The following is a 21,305-nucleotide window of genomic DNA, read 5'->3' as shown; positions in this document are numbered from 1 at the left end:
TGCACCACTGAAAACTCATTTGTACTTCAAAGAAATTAACTTTCCTACATGAACTCTGTCTTAATACCTACCTTTGGAGTGACTATGTATATGGAATCCTTTACACCATCTTGCCTTAGTAATATTATGCAGATAGGATAACCTGTTTCAGTATTCTGGTAGGGAAATGTCGGACACCTAAAATCAGGCCAAAGGAGAAAGAATATGACCTATGACCTAAATAAAATATGTGCAAAAAATAAGTGCTATGGGAGAGTCACAAATTCACTCTCTTTCCCTTACCCCTTCTAAACCATGAAGCAATCTGTCTAATTCATTTTGCATTAGGTGAAAATTTGCTCTTTCTTTAAACATCCATCTTCTTCCTCTGATTGTCTCAGATTGTACACTAATTGACGGTTTGCTTTGGGAGGCTAGGAATCACACTCTTCTTAGTAGCAACTGTCTATGGGTGGTGTCCAGATGATTAAAAGTTAATCACCTTCTTTAAGAAAATACTCAAATTGTTACATAGTGACAGTTTTCAGAGTCCAGTAACATCTGCATACGTTATTTATTCATTTAAAGAAACCCTTTGTCAGTCACAACAGAAAAAAGATTCTCCTCTTGAGACTGATTTACTGAATTAACAAGTCCTGTGTCAAGTTTTGGTATAGTTGGTGAATTTGCAGTAAGGCATATTTTAACTCCTATACAGTAAAATGGTACCTTTATTTTGGAAATAAACATAAAAAAAATTTTACAGGGCTGAATATACCAAAAACACATCCACAGGTTTTGTATTACAGGTATAATTTAAGGAATGGGAATTTTTTTCTTTGCAAAATACTTTTGTACTACTATTTAATAATTTAAGACCATATTAATACTTGAAAAACTCTGTAAATGACATGAATATGTAATGTCTTGAGGTTTCTGTCTGTATTGTTTCGTTTTTAAATAATTATAGGTTTCTAGGACTAACCCACGCATTTACTCAGGAAAACATCTGACAGGCCTGTATGATAACATTCCTCAACTCACTTACACTTAGTATTATAAAATGATAAATGTATCAGAGTTCTCCTAACAGAAGTTTTTACTTGTTGCATAATAACTTGTAAAGCCCACTATTTACAAAAAGGTTCTTTCACTTTTATGAAAGCTCAAAACAGAAGTCAGTGTTTAAATCTTTCCTTTTTATTCTGTTTTTTTTTTTTAGCATTTTTTCAAATCATATAAGTAAGAGAAAGAGGCTGATACACATGTTTTGTCATTTGCTTTGGGTGCAAGGTATTCCCATGCTGATGATTATTGATGACTGAAGAGGATGATTCATTCACTCTGCTATAAAAGGGAAAGCTGCTAGTTTAATGGGATTAACATTTCACAGCAGAGACTGGACATCAGAAGGTAAGATTTCAATCTCCAAATTGTACTTTTATACTTGTTGCTCTTACTTTTTTTACTTTATATTTTAAACAATGACTAAATAAAATCTCATTCTGTTCTCAAGATAGAAGTGTGAATTTGCAATTTATGAAAGTTGAGTATTCATTTAATATTTAAAGCACCTGGTATATAACATCTAATAGTTGGATTTCTGTAAATTTTTTAAAATAATTTTTTACAATAAATATAAAACAACCTGTTTTCCACAAGACATTTGAAAAATTGCAACCATTTTATTTATTTTAAAAAATGTAATAACTTTTTAATATGCTAAACATTTGCTTTTACTCTGTTAAGTAAAGCAAGATGCTCTTTTTGGCAGTAAAACAGCACATTGAAAGATCACATTTCGGTCTTGATAGCATTCAAAGCTGTAATAATAGAAACTTGAAAGAATAAAGACTATTGAGCTTTATTTTCTGCATTATTCCGAGGAGCTTGTTAAAAAGCATGATCTTCATTAGAATATGGATACACACACAATGTGTAAATGACCTATGAATTTGCATCAGTCAATATTTATTTCTGTATTTATTTTAAAAGTGAAAGACATGTATTTTTACATTTTGCCTGTATATATTATATGTGTAATACATTTTGTGCATTTTAACAAAACACTTAGGTGAGGAAATCCAAATACTGGTCGTATATGTATTCAAAGAAGAATGTTATAATGTGTACTTTAAAAATATATTTGTAATCACATTTTTCACATGAGCAATGAACTTTGGCCAATGCCTTTATCATTAGCTACAATAATTAGGCTGTATTTTGGAAACAATAAATATAAACATTTTATTTCATCGTTGAAATTCATATACTTTTATTATCCACCTATCTTTAATTAAGCTTTATCAGGTAATTTGAACCTTCCAGTTATACTGCATTCACAAAGATAAATAACAGCTTGACAAAATATCACATTTTACCTCACTCTAGTCCATTGTGCTACTCTAAGTGTGCCTTTTCTGATATATAATGACTATTAATGTTTCTCACTAGCATGGATCAGTTCTGAAGGATTTGAATAGAAATCTGATTACAATAAAACATGACCAGGTCTATTCGTTCAGAAAAGTGTGTTTGCTCATTTGTGTTCCAAGTTGGAATATTCATTATTTAACTAGAATTAAAATTAAACTCTTGGCATGACTGCTGTGTCATGGTCTGATTAGGGCTGGGTGTGGAGATATAAAACTATGACAGAGAGTAGTTTTTTTTTTTTTGGTTAAAGAGTGTGTGAAGAATTAGATGAATGGAGGAAGTGTAATAAATGTAATTAACTTTACTATCCAAAAAGTAGAAACAAATCCTAAAAGTAGCGATAGGCTGTCATAGGGCACACTTTCTGCATCATTAAATAATCCATTAATACTCATCACTGTTGTCTTGCGATTTTTTGTTTTTTATTATTAATACTGCGTGAAGGTGCATTCAATTTTTATTATCAGAGTTCAACTTCCATTTATATTAACACAACTATTTTGATTTCATATCATCTAAACAGATTGTGATCAGTTTAGTAGTTTCAGATAGCACAATTAGATTAGAGCAATGAGCAAATGAGAATCACATCTTTTCATGGTGCTAATGAAAGTCATTAGTGATTAGAAGTTTGCTTGAAAGAAAAAACACTGAAAACTGTGGCGCTCTAGAGCTAAGCTTGCCTTCATCAAACTGATGGAACATTGCACTGTTTTTCAAGGAGCTGTAAAGACAGAGAAACTAGGAAATTCTTGGAGGTTCCCAAAGGAGCTGTAAACATTTCTGTATTAAGCAACAATTATACAGATTCCCTAACATGCTCTGAATTAGAGGATCACAAAAATAAACATTGCTGCAATGTGCTGTACTTATTCAAGTATGCAGTAATCAAAACAACTTTGGATATTTGTTATACTTTTAGGTAGATTCTGTTTTTTGTCTCATTCCATCACTGATTTATAGTAATCAAATAAAACAAATACAAAATACTATAGCAAAAGGTCTTAAGTAAAATGTAAAATTAGTGTGATGTATTAAATATGAAAAGAATGGTTTTCAAATGGAATCCCTAATTTCTTTTCACATACAGTATGCAATGAATATAGTGGCAAATACACATGTGCAATTTTTTTTCTTCCTAATTCAAACAGTTAATATAATAGATTACAATTGAACTAACATGCAGATTTTTACTTATTTCACTAGTAAAATTTAGAAATATAAATGCAAAAAAAAAACTCATTTAATAACTTCTGAACATACCAAGGAAGAAAATGTACATTTTATCTTAATTTAAATATGGAGGCAAGGTGGTGTAGCACTTAACTTTGTCTCTATGGTGTTTTGTTTTCTTTGTGTCCAAGTGGGTTTTTCTTCGAGAACTCTGATTTTCTCACATACTTCAAGGTTGTGCAAGTTAAGCTGACCGACCACACTAATTTGGCCCCATTTGAGTGAGTGAATGACTGTAACTTATAAGGAAGTAGTGTCCACTTCATGGATGGCCCCTGCTTTACTTCTCACATGGGAGGAATAGGCTATGGATCCTTATAGTGTCGTGCAATAAAACATTTAAAGATAGGAAAAGAAGTTTTGAGACACTTAATTTTGGCTATGTAGCCTTAATCATGTGTGTGACTAAGACAGAAAGAAAAGAGAGAAAGAAAAGTCTACATACAGTATACTATATAGGAGGAAACAAACCTGGGGAGATAAAATGAATGAAAATCCAGAATGGGGTCTAGTAATAAGTAACATAACATTCCCAAAACCACTTCATTCAATTCAAAATAACATGAGGCTCTAGCAAAAATATTTGTTTGGAAAAATGAATGCATGAATGAAATAATTCCAGTAAATGATTTGACATAATGTTTATTTTAAAAAAAGTTTAAATAACCATAGACATAATAACAATACTTACTGCTATATATTTTTTCCAGGATTTTGAAGAACTGAAGAATGAAATATTCTGTGAACCCTCTTTGCTTTTGTTCATGGGTGTTGCTTTCAGTCTGCCATAGCATACCTGTTCTAGACGACAAAGTGAAGAATGATGCCAAATTATTGGTGCAAACAACGATCATTAGAATTCAGAAGCACACTAGTGAGGTATGGCTTTCTATTACCTTCACTCTTGGAGACATTGAACATAATACTGTATATAATATATTTGATTCATAATGAATACATACAGCAACTGCAGAAGTATTTGTATTTTTCTTTGTGATAATATTTCTTATTTTATTTTTTAATCTAACATATTTTCAAGGTTTATAATAATATGGAGAACTATTTTTGTTGGGGCGGCACGGTAGCACAGTGGTAGCACTGCTGCCTCGTAGTAAGGAGGTCTGCATGGGTTTCCTCCCACAGTCCAAAGGCATGCAGGTTAGGTGCATTGGTGATCCTAAATTGTCCCTAAGTGTGTGCTTGGTGTGTGGGTGTGTGTGTCCTGCGGTGGGCTGGCACCATGCCCAGGGATTTGTTCCTGCCTTGCGCCCTGTGTTGGCTGGGATTGGCTCTGGCAGATCCCTGTGATGCTGTGTTAGGATATAGCGGGTTGAAGAATGACTGACTGACTATTTTTGTTTTACTGAGGAGAAGTCTGACATGAAAGGATGGGTGAAAGGCATTTTACTATAAACTGCTTAGTCTACTATAGTGTTATTTAATGGAAAGCATCAACATTCAGTCTTCACAAGAGATTCACATACAGTATATTTAAGCTACAGAGAAGGTATATAAAGTCAAGAAAGCCAAGAAACAAACACTAAGGAAGGAAACACCCACATAGAATACAAAGTAGCAAGTAAACATAACAGAAAATAATAATTCCTACACTCTGTTACAAGTTAACTAAACAAGTATTTATTCTTTTCAGTCAGTTTTTGGGTGGTCTTCCAAGTGTTACTCTCCATTGGCCTAAAGGTCTCTTACCATTCTTCTACCCCAGCATAGCCTCAAGTCTGTCACAACTGCTAGCACATCTGTCTTCCCGCCCAAAAATGCAAAAGGAGACAATATATTCAAGCAAGAAAAACAAAGAAAGGTGTAAGGCAACAGCGTGTGATTTGGTTTTGTAAACTTTGTAATGTTACTACCTCTGGAGAACACAATTATCAACCTAAGATGTTAGATGGTGCTTCAACTGAAGACTCAAGGCAATACAAATTGAGTAACACTCTCACTGAAAAATTGGAGTTAGTAGAGAAAACTCCTGTTGTATATGTCACAGGAGGCGGAAGAACAGATTAATAGAGTAAATAATGACAGATAAATTAAGGAAGTGTTAACTGTGTGAAAGTGGGCAAGGCACAGATACCATATATTTTTCAAAGAAGTGAAAAACCTGTGGCTTTTGGATCCAAGGTGATAACACCAACTAGAGAATCAGGAAATGGAAGAAATTAAGCTTTTTTATTTTCTGGGCAGCCAGCAGGTCAGAATATACTTGTATATTCTGGTAATCAACACGTACAGTAAGTCTTTTTTTAATAATGTCAAATAAGAAAGCATTTGATAAATAAATATCATAGATGGAGAAAGAAATGTGGCAGGCATTCCAATGAAGTACCTCACACCACAGTGGCTCTCTGGATCAAGCAGGATGCACTGTCAGAGAGATTTATTTTAATACCACAGCACCATAATATAATATCATCTTAAAATGTACCTTGATTGGCCATAAGCAGTTGGAGCATGCTGGGCAGTTAACCTACTGTATGTCCAACAATAAATTTAAAATCAAATTTTCTTCTATCCATCCATCCATCCATTTTCCAACCCGCTGAATCCAAACACAGGGTCACAGGGGTCTGCTGGAGCCAATCCCAGCCAACACAGGGCACAAGGCAGGAATCAATCCTGGGCAGGGCGCCAACCCACCGCAGGACACACACACACCTACACACAGACCAAGCACACACTAGGGACAATTTAGGATCGCCAATCCACCTAACCTGCATGTCTTTGGACTGTGGAAGGAAACTCACGCAGACACGGGGAGAACATGCAAACTCCACGCAGGGAGGACCCGGGAAGTGAACCCAGGTCCCCAGGTCTCCCAACTGCGAGGCAGCAGCGCTACCCACTGTGCCACCGTGCCACCCCTTCCACTTAATCCAAGCACACTAAATCAAATTGAATCTACCTAGAACATGAAATCTACCAATAGTGAAGAGCCAACAGGTGTGCTCTAAGATGAAACAATTTTGGTGGTCTATACCATGGATGTGAAAGCATACATAAAATTGTTTTTCAGGAAAAATCTCCCAAGTGACAGAAAAAGCAGGAGAACAGGGGCCTCATTTAAAAAAAAGTTTCATGTATTCTAGTGTGAAGATATGCACACACCAAAAAAACAAGAAAATGCATATGCAAAAATAAATTAGATTTATAAAATCTGGAGTACGCACATTTCTGGGAATTTTACCCATCTGGGAAAGGTATAAGGCAACTGCATGTGAGTTGGTAGTCAATATCACCTGGCACATGAAATGATGTGATTACTGTTACAAGGAATTGTATAGGCCATATGAAATACTGAGGGTTCAGCTAGTTACCTTACCAACAAGACTTTCACCATGTACAGTACTGTCTCATCTGCCAAAGCTACTTTGCCTCACCACTGAGAAATAACATTTGTTAACCACATCTAGCACCATAGCCGATTTGTGCATTAATGAAATATCACGTCTCATGGTTAACAAAAGCAACTTCATTTCTTCTAGGTGCTTTTATTGCAATAGGAGTGCAGTACATTGCACAGATTATGTTAGAAGAACAAGACACTGCTACAATTTGGCTTTTTTATCTTATCAAAAACACATTATTTTTTATTTACGTGCAACCACACCATACAAAAACGGGATATAGCATCCCATAAGTCAGTTAATGACTTCTAGCACAGAGGGCATGATGAAATGAAATTTGGCTAAGATATTCCTGTCCTGTCGATCAGTTCCCTGAGAAGTGAAAAAAGACTGATGAAAAACCAAACAAATTCTTCAGTGCAAATACACAGCATCGGTCCTCTTAAAAGGGAATTAAAATATAGTCTGTACACCACATTCATCACTTTTAAGTTGCAATATATTTGTTACGTCACAACACATTGTAATAACGACTCAGTGATATTAATTATTACATACAAGTCTTTATTTTTTGGCTGATTTGATTGCATTTCCCTGCTTGATCAAAGGTGTCATCATTTCCCAATTTCTCCAAAATGTGGTGTCTTTGTTGCAGTAAATATACACGTTCCCTGTCAAATTTTCGTTTTGGTTTTTGGTGAGAACAGTAACCAACTCCTCCTGTATCAAGTAATCTTACATGTAGCATCTACTAGCGTGCAGCACAGGGGTAGTTAGCAATGCCCCAAGAGCAGTTTAAATGCTGACTCGATCATTCTATGAGATGTTTGCATGTTCTCCTCATTATCTGCTACATGTATTCTGTTTTTTTTCTCAAGCATTCCAAAAACATGTAGGTTAGGTTGATCTAAACTTGTGGTTGGGTGAGTTGGTCTGAAGTTTGACGGGCTGGATAGTATCATCATTGGAATCTGCCTTGAAGTCAGTGTTGCTTGGAAAATCTCTGGCCACAACCCAAACATGTGGATTTAAAAACAAAATAACATTTGCCTGAAATGGGACACTTGACATATTGTAGATTATACCACATACTGTAATAAAGGGGTTCCGCACTACAGAATGCTTTGTGATTTCATCCTATGGAACCAATCTTGTGAATATACACAATATTTAAAAAGCCAAAATAAAAAAAGAAATACAACAAAAAATCCAATAAAAGATAGCCAGTGCAGGTTTTTATACAGGGATAAGAAATTCCATGGTGAACCTGCAAAAGGGAAAAAAGTTAATACAATGCTAAATCCCATCTCTAAAATTTCAGTTTCCTCAGGGTATATTGTCCTCTTTGCACATAGACTTTCAGTCATACACCATTAATAATTAATAACTACATACCATTTTTTAGATAGATAGATAGATAGATAGATAGATAGATAGATAGATAGATAGATAGATAGATAGATAGATAGATAGATAGATAGATAGATAGATAGATAGATAGATAGATAGATAGATAGATAGATAGATACATTATTAATCCCAATGAGAAATTCACATTCTCCAGCAGCAGCATACTGATACAATAAATAATATTAAATTAAAGAATGATAATAATGCAGGTGAAAAACAGACAATAACTATGTATAATGTTAAATGTTAACGTTTACCCCCCCGGATGGAATTTAAGAGTTGCATAGTTTGGGGGAGGAACGATCTCCTCAATCTGTCAGTGGAGCAGGACAGTGACAGCAGTCTGTCACTGAAGCTGGACAGTGACAGCAGTCTGTCACTGAAGCTGCTCTTCTGTCTGGAGATGATACTATTAACCCCTTCACCGCCCTCTGCCGGATATATCCGGCACCGCTGTTTTAATGCTAACGCCATACTGCCGGAATTATCCGGCACATTTGCCTGTGGTTATATGAATGCCTGGCAAGTAGTATAACTGACGGTTTGGCGTGGGTATTATTACTACGTTGTATTTCGACAAGTCTGTGGTTGTTTTGGCCGGTCATGTGACGTGATTCGCATGTAACAGCTGTGAATATGGCGAAACGTAAACTGACTTCAAGTGAGGCTTTGCAGGCGATTTTGGACAGTTCTGATCATGATTGTAGCAGTTCTGAAGAAGATTTTAGTGACAGTGATGAGCAGCAACGTGCGCTGCATGATATTGTGAATGAAGAGGCATCGGATGACGGCGCTGAGTGGGTGTATCCCCAGCATCTCAGCTGGGCTGCTGCCCGTGGTGAACTACCTTTTCTGCATTCGTTTGAGGCAACATGTGGCTTTATTGTTGATGTAAACAATTACACTGCTGAGCAGTTTTATGAGCTGTTTGTGTCACCTGATTTGATCAGACATTTTGTTCATCAGACAAATCTGTATGCAGCACAGTTTATTGAGAAAAATCCCAATTTACCTACACATTCCCGTGTTCGTGCTTGGTTTGACACTGATGAAAACGAAATGAAAAAATTCATTGGGATTTTGATGTTGATGGGAATAATCAGAAAACCAGATATTGAGATGTACTGGTCTACAGATCCTATGTATGCAACACCTATTTTTGCAGCTGTCATGACACGTAACCGATTCTCTTTGCTGCTGAAATTCTTTCATTTGAATGACAACAGAAACGAGCCAGATAAGAAAGATCCAAACCGCGACCACTTGTTCAAGCTACGTCCTTTGATTGATCATTTATTTGAAGCATTTCAGTTGCCCTACATGCCAGGACCGTCAGTTGCAGTTGATGAAAGTTTATTGTCGTGGAAGGGCCGCTTACAGTTTCGACAGTATCTACCATTGAAAAGGGCACGGTTTGGTATCAAGATGTTTTGCTTAGCTGAGAATTCAGGTTACATTTATAGATTTCGTGTATACACTGGCAACTTGCACAACATTTAGTGGTCAATACTGCTTGAATAAATGTAAAAAATGTAAAAAAAATGTAAAAAAGTAAAAAAACAAAAATTGTTCAGATTTCGCCTGGCGTGGGGAATATTTAGGGAGTTGGCGGTTAAAGGGTTAAGTGGATGCAGTGGATTCTCCATAATTGATAGGAGCCTGCTGAGCGCCCTTCGCTCTGCCACAGATGTTACACTGTCCAGCTCCATGCCAACAATAGAGCCTACCTTCCTCACCAGTTTGTCCAGGCGTGATTTTACCAAAATTTTACCACAATTGCATGCTTTAAATATGCAATGTTTAACACAGTTTAAGACAGTAAACCAAGACAGTTGTACTCAGTATCATAAGTTATAATCATATTGTTTGAAGAAAGCTTTTTCTTCAAGGATGACGTCATTTAATTTACATAATATAATGTACGTCTAAAAACTTGCTACAAAAATATTTTAGCGCTCAAAATAAATATACTACATTTACCTTTGGCCACTAAATAATTTATACATCCATCCATTCATTTTCTAATGTGTTTATCCAGCTCCGGGCAGTAAGGACAATTTACCTATGATGTGTTAAAAAGTTATTTGAAAATAACAGCTCTAGGTAAAGTGCTGTGCCAATCATATTAAGTAAAGTATGTAGAAATAAATGTAGATCACAAAGTCAAATCACAGTAAAAGCATTGGCATTGACATACCAACTCTAATTTAAAAAAAAAAAAAAAACATGTTGAGAACTTTGTTCAACCATTTTAATTGGCAGCTGCTGACTGGTTTCTTGTACGCACATAACACTTAGTCATGTGATTTGCGTGCTTCCTGTCCAGAGTTCTGTGTAGACTTTGCAATTATGCATGTGTTCCTTTAGGATTAGAATTCTGCGAGAGTCTGAATAACTGCACAGGAAATAATGTGAGATCACTGCACAGAAAGCAGTCTGACTGGCAGTTACAAACTGTCATGAACATCTGGATATTGATTACAGTCGACATTCATAAGGGAAAAGTCTTTATTTTGATAGTCCTTAAGGGGATTTGAAGGAAAACTGCTAACATTTAGAGAGAGTTATTATCTGACTAAGCTTTTTCTTTGGCAAGCTGTACAGTATGTGCACATAGTAGATGTATCTACATGAAAAATCAAGCAGTTATTACAACTAAATCCATTTAAAATAATCATTACAATATATAAAGTAAGTGTCAGTGGGTATATTATGTTGATTCATTGTTACATTTAGCACAATATTAAACCAGTATTTATGATAACTCATTCAGTAGTTCAATGCTTCTTAGATTTACAGAACTGGTACAGAATGAAACCTTAGAAATACAATTTTAAACATATCACAAGAGCAAAGATGCTGTAAGAACATATTTACTTTGTATCATTCTACACTCAGGAAATGAACGGGCATAATGTAACATACTGAAACAACATTTTCAGGCATAGTGGTGCTTCAAGGTTCCAGATAATTTTGGGTTCAAATCACGCCCTAGGTTATTGTCTGGGAAGAATATGAATGTTTGAGAGCCTACTTCAATTTTTCTCAGGGTACTCCGATTATCGTGCCACATTCCAATGGTAAAGGTGTGCAGGTTTGGTTAATTGCCAACTGCAAATTACCTCAGTGTGAGGGAGTGACCCTCACAATGTGACTAAGATTGTTGTTTGTTATTTTACTATGTTTTCAAACTCATTTATTCCAATTATAGGTCATGAAGGACAGAGGCACATTTTAGCAACAAATTATAGTAGCTTCACTTTTTATGCAGATTAAAAAAGAATTTCTTATATATAGATAGATAGATAGATAGATAGATAGATAGATAGATAGATAGATAGATAGATAGATAGATAGATAGATAGATAGATAGATAGATAGATAGATAGATAGATAGATAGATAGATAGATAGATACTTTATTAATCCCGATGGGAAATTCACATTCTTCAGCAGCAGCATACTGATACAATAAATAATATTAAATTAAAGAATGATAATAATACAGGTGAAAAAAAAACAAAAAAAAACAGAAAAACAGACAATAACTATGTATAATGTTAAATATTAACGTTTACCCCCCCTGGTGGAATTAAAGAGTCGCATAGTTTGGGGGAGGAACGATCTCCTCAATCTGTCTGTGGAGCAGGACAGTGACAGCAGTCTGTCGCTGAAGCTGCTCTTCTGTCTGGAGATGACATTATTTAGTGGATGCAGTGGATTCTCCATAATTGATAGGAGCCTGCTGAGCGCCCTTCGCTCTGCCACAGATGTCAAACTGTCCAGCTCCATGCCAACAATAGAGCCTGCCTTCCTCACCAGTTTGTCCAGGCGTGAGGCGTCTTTCCTCTTAATGCTGCCTCCCCAGCACACCACTGCATAGAAGAGGGCGCTCGCCACAACTGTTTGATAGAACATCTGCAGCATCTTATTGAAGACTATATAACCAGAATTCTGCCAGGTTTATTCAATTTACAGTATTTTATCAGATTTCCCAGTTATAGTTGGTAAGCAAACACTAATTTCATTTTTTTTTTACCTTTTTTTGATTTGCATTTTGTATAGTTGATTCTTTTGACACTGTCTTGTCAATTTAATTTTCTTTTTGGGAAGCTGTCAACATATTGCTTTTTGATTAGACCAAAGAAATGAAGAGACAGAAATCTGTATGTTCACCCATTGTAGTTCTGGGAGAGGAGGTAGAAATAGTGACTGAATATAAATACTTAGGAACTTACCTAGATAACAATCTTAACTGGAATAGAAATACAAAAAAAATATTCACTAAATGCAACCAACGCTTATTTCTCCTCCATAAACTCAAACTATTTAAAGTAGACAAGGACCTCATGTTGTCCTTTTATCACAGTCTGATCCAGTCTGTGATCACTTTCAGTTTCATTGCCTGGTTTAATAGTCTGACAAACCAAAACTCAAAAAAGCTCCAGCAGATTATGAAGTATGCAGCTAAAGTTATTGAGGCTGATGTAGATGATTTGACTTGTGTGTGTCAGAGGGCAATGTTAAAGAAACTGGAAATCATCTCAACTGATGACAGACATCCATTACATGTAGAACTAAACTTCAGTAAATCAGGAAGGATAGTCGCTTTGAAAACCCACACAAATCGCTCCAGAAACTTCTTTCTTCCTAGTGCCATACGACTTTTCAATAAGAAATATCGGAGATAATGATTAAGGTTTTGATATATATCCTGTAACCTTTTTTTTTGGTGTAAATATGTATTATCTAACTGCCTTACCTTAACCTGTCTTGTCTCTATTTGTCTGTTTTATTTCATTCTGTCTGTGATCAGATGCAACTGAGAAGGCAAATTTCATGTTTTCTTGTGTAAACATGACTAAATAAAGAAACCTTAAACCTTAAATATTCTCAAAAATTATAGGGCTGCGCTGCACTAGATACATTTTAATATTGCTCTTGTCTGCTTTCTAAGAGTTTTCTTCCAACCCCCACCAAGTTGTTCACGCATATTAAAATCTTTTCATTTTCCCACATGCAGACTAAGCATTTCATACCACAGACACCCAATCTATTCTTATATATGAGGTGCTTGACTTGTTGTATCTAAATGTCAGGAACATTAAAGCATTCATTAGTACAAGATGGATTCCTTTCTCATCAACAATGGAAAATGATTGTAATTTAACAGGAAACTCTAAAATATACACTACCAGTGAAAAGAACACCTCCATGTTTCCCGTTTTTTTATTGAAATTTACACCAATCAAGTTCAGTGAATAACCTGAAATAGTATATACATAAGCAGTAACTGCCAGATGTTAAAAAAGGTTAGTGCACCAAAAACTGAAAAATAATGTAATTTTACAGGAAGGTCTTTTTCCGGTAACAAGTAATGGGTTAACAACTTACAACTTTCTTGCAGCAATGCAAGTCAATTAAACCTTGAAAGGTGATGCATACAATTCCTACAAGTGTCCCAACTTTTGTTGAATACTTATAAACCCTCTGCTTGTATAAAAACTGTCACTACACCCTCTTGAAGCATCATTTGGACAATGTTAAGCCAGACAGACCATTATAACCCTTAAATGTGTAGGTCTTTCCTTAAAAGAACTTGCAAAAGAGACTTGGAAATTCTGACAATACATGTCTAGCAGACCCAAAGTCAGCTTTCAATGCTTAATTAACTTCCCTTGCTACAGAAAAGCTGTAAGTTGTTAACCCATTACTTGTTCCCCGAAAAGGGTCTTTTTGTATCACTCAGAAAATTGTATTATTTTTTATTATTTTGGGTAACCTAAACTTTTTTTTTGTAATGTATGTTTACTTTCCTGTGTACTATCTGAGGTTATACACTGGATTCAAAATACTTAAATTTGAACATAAAATGGAAAAATGCAGGTGTTATAAAACTGTTGAACAGAAGTGAATGTTTTAGAGTTTCCTGTTTAATTACAATTATTTGCTGTTCAATACAAAAGAAAACTGAAATTATTAGATCAAACTGTGGTTATGTTTATTAAGTTTTAAATGAAAAAATAAAACTTACAAAAAATTAATTCTTATGATACAATTTTTTTAAATGACTTTGAAAGAATATTTCCATTAGCCACAGGCCTATTTTATAATAGCTAGACAGACCGTCTGGCTTCACCCTGCAAGTCTGGCTATGTGAGGCAGCTTGTATAGCTTGCTGCATGCAGTTAAGAAATAAAAAGGAAAGCATGACTCAGCTAAAAAGCTTTGTGTGTGGCCAGGAACAAAGGAAAAAAATCAGCCTCAGGAAGGCAGCTGCTTTAAAAAAGAAATTCATCCAGACAGCTTTAACCCAACAGTTATTTATTTTTTAACCTACCATATGACTTAATTAATCACACAAGACTGTCATTTTCCTCATTAATTTGGTTTATATATTTTTAACTTTAGAGCTTGAATAGTTTTAGTGAAACTACGAATGTTCTGTAAGGTGTATTTTGTACATCATAATACTCGTTATCCTGTAATGTAGTGGCAAATGGTTTTATTCCTAGACAGATTTAAGCTTTTACCATGCAAGTGCAAGGCAAGATAGAATACTCTCTCATTCTCTAAGCATTGTTTTTTAGTTTTCCTCCAAGTAATACCACAATATTAGCATTTCTGAACTCATGATATTAATTGACAAAATTAAGTCAATATAATAAAGTGCTTAAGAATCCTTGGTCTCAATGCACTAAGGCGTTATTATATTATTAAACATTCCTCCTGCAAAAAGGCATATTACAATACATGATATTTATCAATTCATTTTTCTAACCCATTTTTCAGTTATAGAGTTGGGAAAGCTTGGGGCTGGATGCTAGTGCATTGCCGGGCACAGTCACACACTTGTTTATACTGGTCAGATTTGTCTTTAAATATTGTAAAGGTAAACTTATTATTTCATTAGAACAGTGGATTTTTTGGAAACATGCTTAGTTTTTTGAGTGTCTGAGGTAGAGGTGGGCGGTATGACCAAAATTCTATATCACGGTATTTTTCTAAATTCTGCCGGTTTCACGGTATTAGATGGTATTTTTTTTCCCCATGCATGAGTGGATGTTAACCACATTTTCCACTGCAATTACTGCAGTAGACTGGCTAAGAATAACCTATTAGACTGTTATGAGAATTGTACATTGTACAAAAAGACATTTTAATGTGCACACAAATATTAATCCAGGTTTGCATGGCCCCATAAAGTGATAGTTTTCAAGGGGGTGGCACTAAAGAGAAGGAATCACATTGCATGACAGATGCAGTCAAAATATAGAACCTTTAATTGAACAAATTTTGCAAAAGCTTAAACTATGATTTTGACAACATATTTTCAACCATCCAAAGAGGCATTTAGACTTAGTAAAATATCCAGAGGTGTTTGTCAAAAGTTGGATTGCACTGAACACGTCTTAGAAAAGGAATAAATAGTAAATATTTTTTGTAAACCAACTACACTTTCTGTTAATGTTAACAATCTCTGTCCACTGACACGTTAAAGTGACTTTTTAAATAATTTTACCATCATTAAACTGCATAATATTTAAACTAATAAATAATAACAATAAAATACATAATAGTATTACTGATAGTTGCACCATTACTTCAAGGCTTCAAGCCCAGGTGCATTACACAGTATTCACCAAATTAAAATAAAATAAAACAAGTGCAATCTTGGTGATGACAATGTCATGACATCTTACCAACTGTACCATCATTTAGGCAAACTGCATTAATATGGACCTTGCTTCAAGCTAAGCTATATACATAAATAATAAAAACTGCAACTTGCATTTATAATGCTGTTTGTGGTATAGCCCTATGGAAGCGCATTAGGGCCACTGTGAAGAAAAAAAAATATGGACACTGAAGATAAAAACAAACTATATGTCGAGAATAAATTCGACATGTTGACTATGTCAAGATTAAAGTCGACATTTCCATTTTATTCTCAGTTTATTTTATAATTAAAGTAGAATGTTGTAAACTAAACTTCATCCTAAAATCAATGTTTAATTTACTAGATTTTCTCAAATCCCGTCACAAGTTAATGCAGCACATCAAATACTTTGTGTTAATCACCACACGATAAACGTCTTTGTGAAATTAAAACTAGTTATTAACTTAGCCGACGGAGTGTTCAGAACTTTAAAAATATATTCGTTATACATGTTTAATTATGCCATCCATTCAGAGTTGTGCCCATCTCTGAACGAGTCGATAGCACATCGCAGAATGAATACAAGCAAAACATACACTAGCAAGTACAAAAACAAGTACAACTTGGCTTGCAGTATTATCCAGTAGTATAGAAACAGTATTTACACATCTGACCTTTTAAAACTAAGGTATCTCCAGGCGACGGATGTGACTCCTTTTTTTTTGCAAAAGTTCTTCTGTTCATCACATGTTCAACTTTACTTTTAGTTCAGTTTCAGAATGTTCTCTGTCCATTTTCACTGCGCAGAATACCTATGCTACCGCCCACTATTTGGTGGTGTAGCAGTGAAAAAGAGCCCTAGTGCAACAAATCTGTGTTTAGCGGTGTAGCAGTGAAAAAGGTCCCCACTTAAACAGTTTCCCGCTGCGCCACGTTCCGAACGCCGTTTAGGCAATTTAAACCGGTGTTGCGGTATAAGAAAAATCCATATCATAAAAAAAAATAAAAAACGGTTTTCGGTATGAACCGGTATACCGCCCAGCACTAGTCTGAGGTTTATAAAGAAAAAGGATATACAGGTACAGGAGTTGGAGAAAGATTCTATTCCTTTATGAATATGTGCACTAACACATATTCATTGAATGAATTCAGTAACCATTTGAAAAAATAAATGTTTGAAAAATATTTTTTTATTCTTTGAATCCATCCTTTTTCAATACGGTTTCCATGATAAGAGCTTAAAGGAGATGAACACTTCTTTTTTTCATTTATTAAACAGAACAAACACAAATTAGTCGAGGATGTTCTCCATGGTACGCCAAACTACATTATGCTTTTCCAACCAAAAAAAAAGGGGGGGGGGGTGTTGCAGGCAAGAAAATTGCTGCATGTAAATTCTTAATTCGGGTTAGTTTATGATCCTTGTAAAGCTATAGTCATAGTCCATGTATATCCCCAGTTCTGCTAACCTCCATCAGCTAGCTTCTGTTTACTGGTCAAGACTTGTGTGACAGCACCTAAAGGCCATAACTGCACAAACTGTGCAGATGTATTAAAAACTTCATGGTTTATTTCTGTGCTGATATCCAATTATTCCTAAGGTTTCCAATCACTTTGATGTCTCCTTTCACAAACAGGAAAAATTGCCTGGTCACAATAAGATACTGAGAAGAAGTCAAATAGTGCAACAGATCCCTTTCTTTTGGGTCATTTGTACTTGGTAGTAATTGTTAAGCTTTATTTCCTTAAAATAATTAAACAAAAATATGCAAATCTGCAATGAACGATAAGCTAGTATGTTTAGTAACAGTACATTAAGCTAATCGTTTAGATGCAAAGACTGATTCAGCATCTTTTACAGTAAAAGACAGATTATTCAGTGTTATTGGGCCCAGTAAGTTAAACTTACACCTCACAAAGTAATTTATTTACTCTTACAATTTTTAGAAGATGTTCATCTTCTAACTTACTGTACACAAAGTTAATTAAATCGAGAGGGGGTAATTTATAGCTTTTAATGTTTAAAAGGGCAATTTAAGTGGCCCTAAACTTAAATGGAAGTCAGTGTAGAAATGTAAGTTATATAGCTGTACTTTCTAGTCGTTATTCTTGCAGGCTTAATATACACAAAATTCATCTTAGAATAAATATGTACACTTTTCTGTGACCTGCATGGTGAGAGAATGTCTTAATTTTCCTATATGTCTTAGAAGGAAAACGCAGGTCTTGAATGGTAGCATATTCAGAGTGTTAAAGAACAGATTACTTTCAAAAGCATGCCGATTTAGAAAAAGTAATATTTATGCTCTTAAATAACATTCTCTAACATCTTAATTCAGTTCTGGGTGGTAGTTTTTCTACATTTAGTAATCACAATTTCTTACTATGTGTTGTATTTTCACAAACTAAAGGAATTTAGTTTTTACCCTTGTTTAAGCAGAAGATGTCATCACTCCTATAATATTTCAATCCATACAGATATTTGTTAAAAACCACAATAGATGCGTCATTAGAAATAATGTATAGATACAGCTAAATGCTATCTCCAATGAGTGAAACTGTACATAATGTTTTTGAATGGTATATTTTAAAGGTAGCAAATAGAAAGAATACAATACTAAATACGGAGTTCTGGGGGGGGGGGGGGGGTAACAAAGTCTACCTTTAGAATCTAATGTGTATTATAATCATAATTCTAAACATATTAATATGACTTGATAATTATTAACTAAACACATGAAAAGCTCCTAATAGTCCAGCCCAGCCTCAACACTGTAAAGTTAATTTTCTTTCATACTGATTATAATTTCTAGATTGAAAGCATCAATATGTTATTCCTGATTTGGATTACTTTTAAAAACATTTTAAGCCATCTATTGTTTAACTTCTAAACCACTTTTCATGTGCACATTTTATACTTCATGGGTCAATACTCTCAGCTTTGCATTATATCACATTATACTACTAGTCAATGTCAATCGAGATGGCTTGTGTGTAACATCTAAATTAAACAGGTCTTCCAAAGAAGATGACAAAAGTCATAGAAATAACACCTTCCTAATGTGAACCAAAGGTTATTTTACCAAACTAATGCCAAATCTTTTAGTTTATTAACCACTAAGTTCCGATAAACACTTCAAACTTTGTAGTTCCTGTTTGTGTGCTTTAAAAAATGTACAAATAGATAGATAGATAGATAGATAGATAGATAGATAGATAGATAGATAGATAGATAGATAGATAGATAGATAGATAGATAGATAGATAGATAGATAGATAGATAGATAGATAGATAGATAGATAGATAGATAGATAGATAGATAGATACTTTATTAATCCCAAGGGGAAATTTACATACTCCAGCAGCAGCATACTGATGCAAAAAAAAATATTAAATTAAAGAGTAATAAAAATGCAGGTAAAAACAGACAATAACTTTGAATAATGTTAACGTTTACCCCCCAAGGGTGGAATTGAAGAGTCGAATAGTTTGGGGGAGGAATGATCTCCTCAGTCTGTCAGTGGTCAGAATTTGTTGCTGAAAGGAAATATTGTTCCTACATATATTGTAACTGTAGATCATTAGCATAAATTAAGAATTAAATTATCTTCATAAAGCTGCCGCAGAAAGGCTTTAAACTGGGAAACATTCAAGAAATAATTTCAAAATAAAAAAATACAATAATGCATGGTATATAGTAGTAGCAAAATTGATAACCAATTATTCCTAAGGTTTCCAGTCACTCTGATGTCTCATTTTACAGACAGGAAAATATACAGAGTACACTGAGATTCTTATTTGCATGTCCAGAAAAGCATCAATATAATGCAATTCTGTTGTTTTTTTTTTTTTTTGTTCACCAGCTTAAGGTATCTCCAAACATCATCATTAGCGGCTTAGATGTTATCCCAGCTTCCCCACCACTGGATGGATTAAGATCTGTGGATGAAACCCTGGACATATTTCATCTGATTCTTTCTAAGCTGCCAATGAACAATGTGGACCAAATTCTAGCCGATCTTTTTAACATTCAGGTCATAATTAAGGCACTAGCAAGGTCAATTAACTGTGAACTACCTGAACCAAGGAACACTAGCAACCTACAGAACTTTCTGCAGAATAATTCCATGTTCCACATCACTATTGGAAATGTGGCTTTGGACAGACTTCAGAAGTACCTTCATAAACTGTTCATCAACTTTCATGAATTAGGAAAATGCTGATCATTAATGAATGTAATAGACACTATTTAAATTATTAAGTTATTTAAGAGCGGTCTTTATTTTAATGATGTTACACTTTCTATTTATATATTGGTCAGCACTGAGTACAACAGCCTGCTCTGACTTGTATGGATGTACTATTTTACAAAGGAATACATTTGTGGTTTGCAGTGCTGCTATAATGCAAACAGCCTCCGTAACTTTAACTTACCATAACCTCTTATGTTGAAGGAACAACGCAGTAACAATTAGTGGGTTTAAATAATTATTGTAATAATGCATTTTCTTTGGTACAATACATCCTTTAATATTGAATTGATGAGTAAATATTTTTATACAATGCATTTTTAAAGATAAATACATTATACTATTCCAAGGCTGAATATAAAACTTTTAAAATATATTTTTGTAACAAATTATGAGGTTATGTTCCATTCCGGCTGGGCGGTGTTAAATGACTGTGAACTGAAACAGAAGTATAAACCATTAGTAAATTATTTATATGAAAGTTTGCATTTAGTTATCTCATTGATTTTTTCAAGTCTAACATCTTCCTACAGGCTAATGAACATTCCTAGGGCATAACAAAGCAGGAAACCAGTGTGGTTAAAAAATGGTGCAATGATCAAATGTTTTTTTAATTACATAAATTGGTTCCAACTGGCTTAGAATGTTAATGGGTTAAATAGCTTTGGGCCACTTTACTGCTTAAAGAGTCATGAATAATCCTCATTAAAAGTGACAGCAACCAATATATTTTTATATGACCCTTAATCATTGTGGTAAACTAGAGTCTAGACCACAGCTTGAGATTAATCAATAATATCTTGTAGTATCTGGCAACTAAATTGACCTGGTGTGAGTGAGTGCTGGTCAGTGCATGACTGCACCCTGTGATGTATTGACACCGTGTCTAGGATTTCTTCTTGCTGCCAGCTACTGGGATCAGCTTCTCTTGAAGAGCCATAACTGGAAAAAACAGGTTTGAAAATGAATAGATAA

General features: G+C 34.6%; 1 protein-coding gene across 1 annotated transcript; it reads left to right on the top strand.

The window, feature by feature from the left end:
- Positions 1–1,080: 1,080 nt before the first annotated feature.
- On the top strand, positions 1,081–20,818 carry lepa (leptin a). The gene is made up of 3 exons (XM_051930407.1): positions 1,081–1,392; positions 4,359–4,527; positions 19,944–20,818. The coding sequence occupies exons 2-3, from the start codon at positions 4,378–4,380 to the stop codon at positions 20,301–20,303; spliced, it is 510 nt and encodes a 169-aa protein (XP_051786367.1). The 5' UTR covers positions 1,081–1,392; positions 4,359–4,377; the 3' UTR covers positions 20,304–20,818.
- Positions 20,819–21,305: the final 487 nt, after the last annotated feature.

This window comes from Erpetoichthys calabaricus, chromosome 1 (genome assembly GCF_900747795.2).
Source record: "Erpetoichthys calabaricus chromosome 1, fErpCal1.3, whole genome shotgun sequence".
Lineage (NCBI taxonomy): Eukaryota > Metazoa > Chordata > Cladistia > Polypteriformes > Polypteridae > Erpetoichthys > Erpetoichthys calabaricus.
This window is presented reverse-complemented; position numbering and strand designations above follow the sequence as displayed.

What these genes read in the sequence shown, in the direction of transcription:
- lepa (XM_051930407.1), top strand. Translation starts at nt 4,378, where the DNA reads ATGAAATATTCTGTGAACCCTCTTTGCTTTTGTTCATGGGTGTTGCTT. An exon ending in TTCAGAAGCACACTAGTGAG is followed by an intron (nt 4,528 to 19,943) that starts GTATGGCTTTCT and finishes TTTGTTCACCAG; the next exon opens with CTTAAGGTATCTCCAAACAT.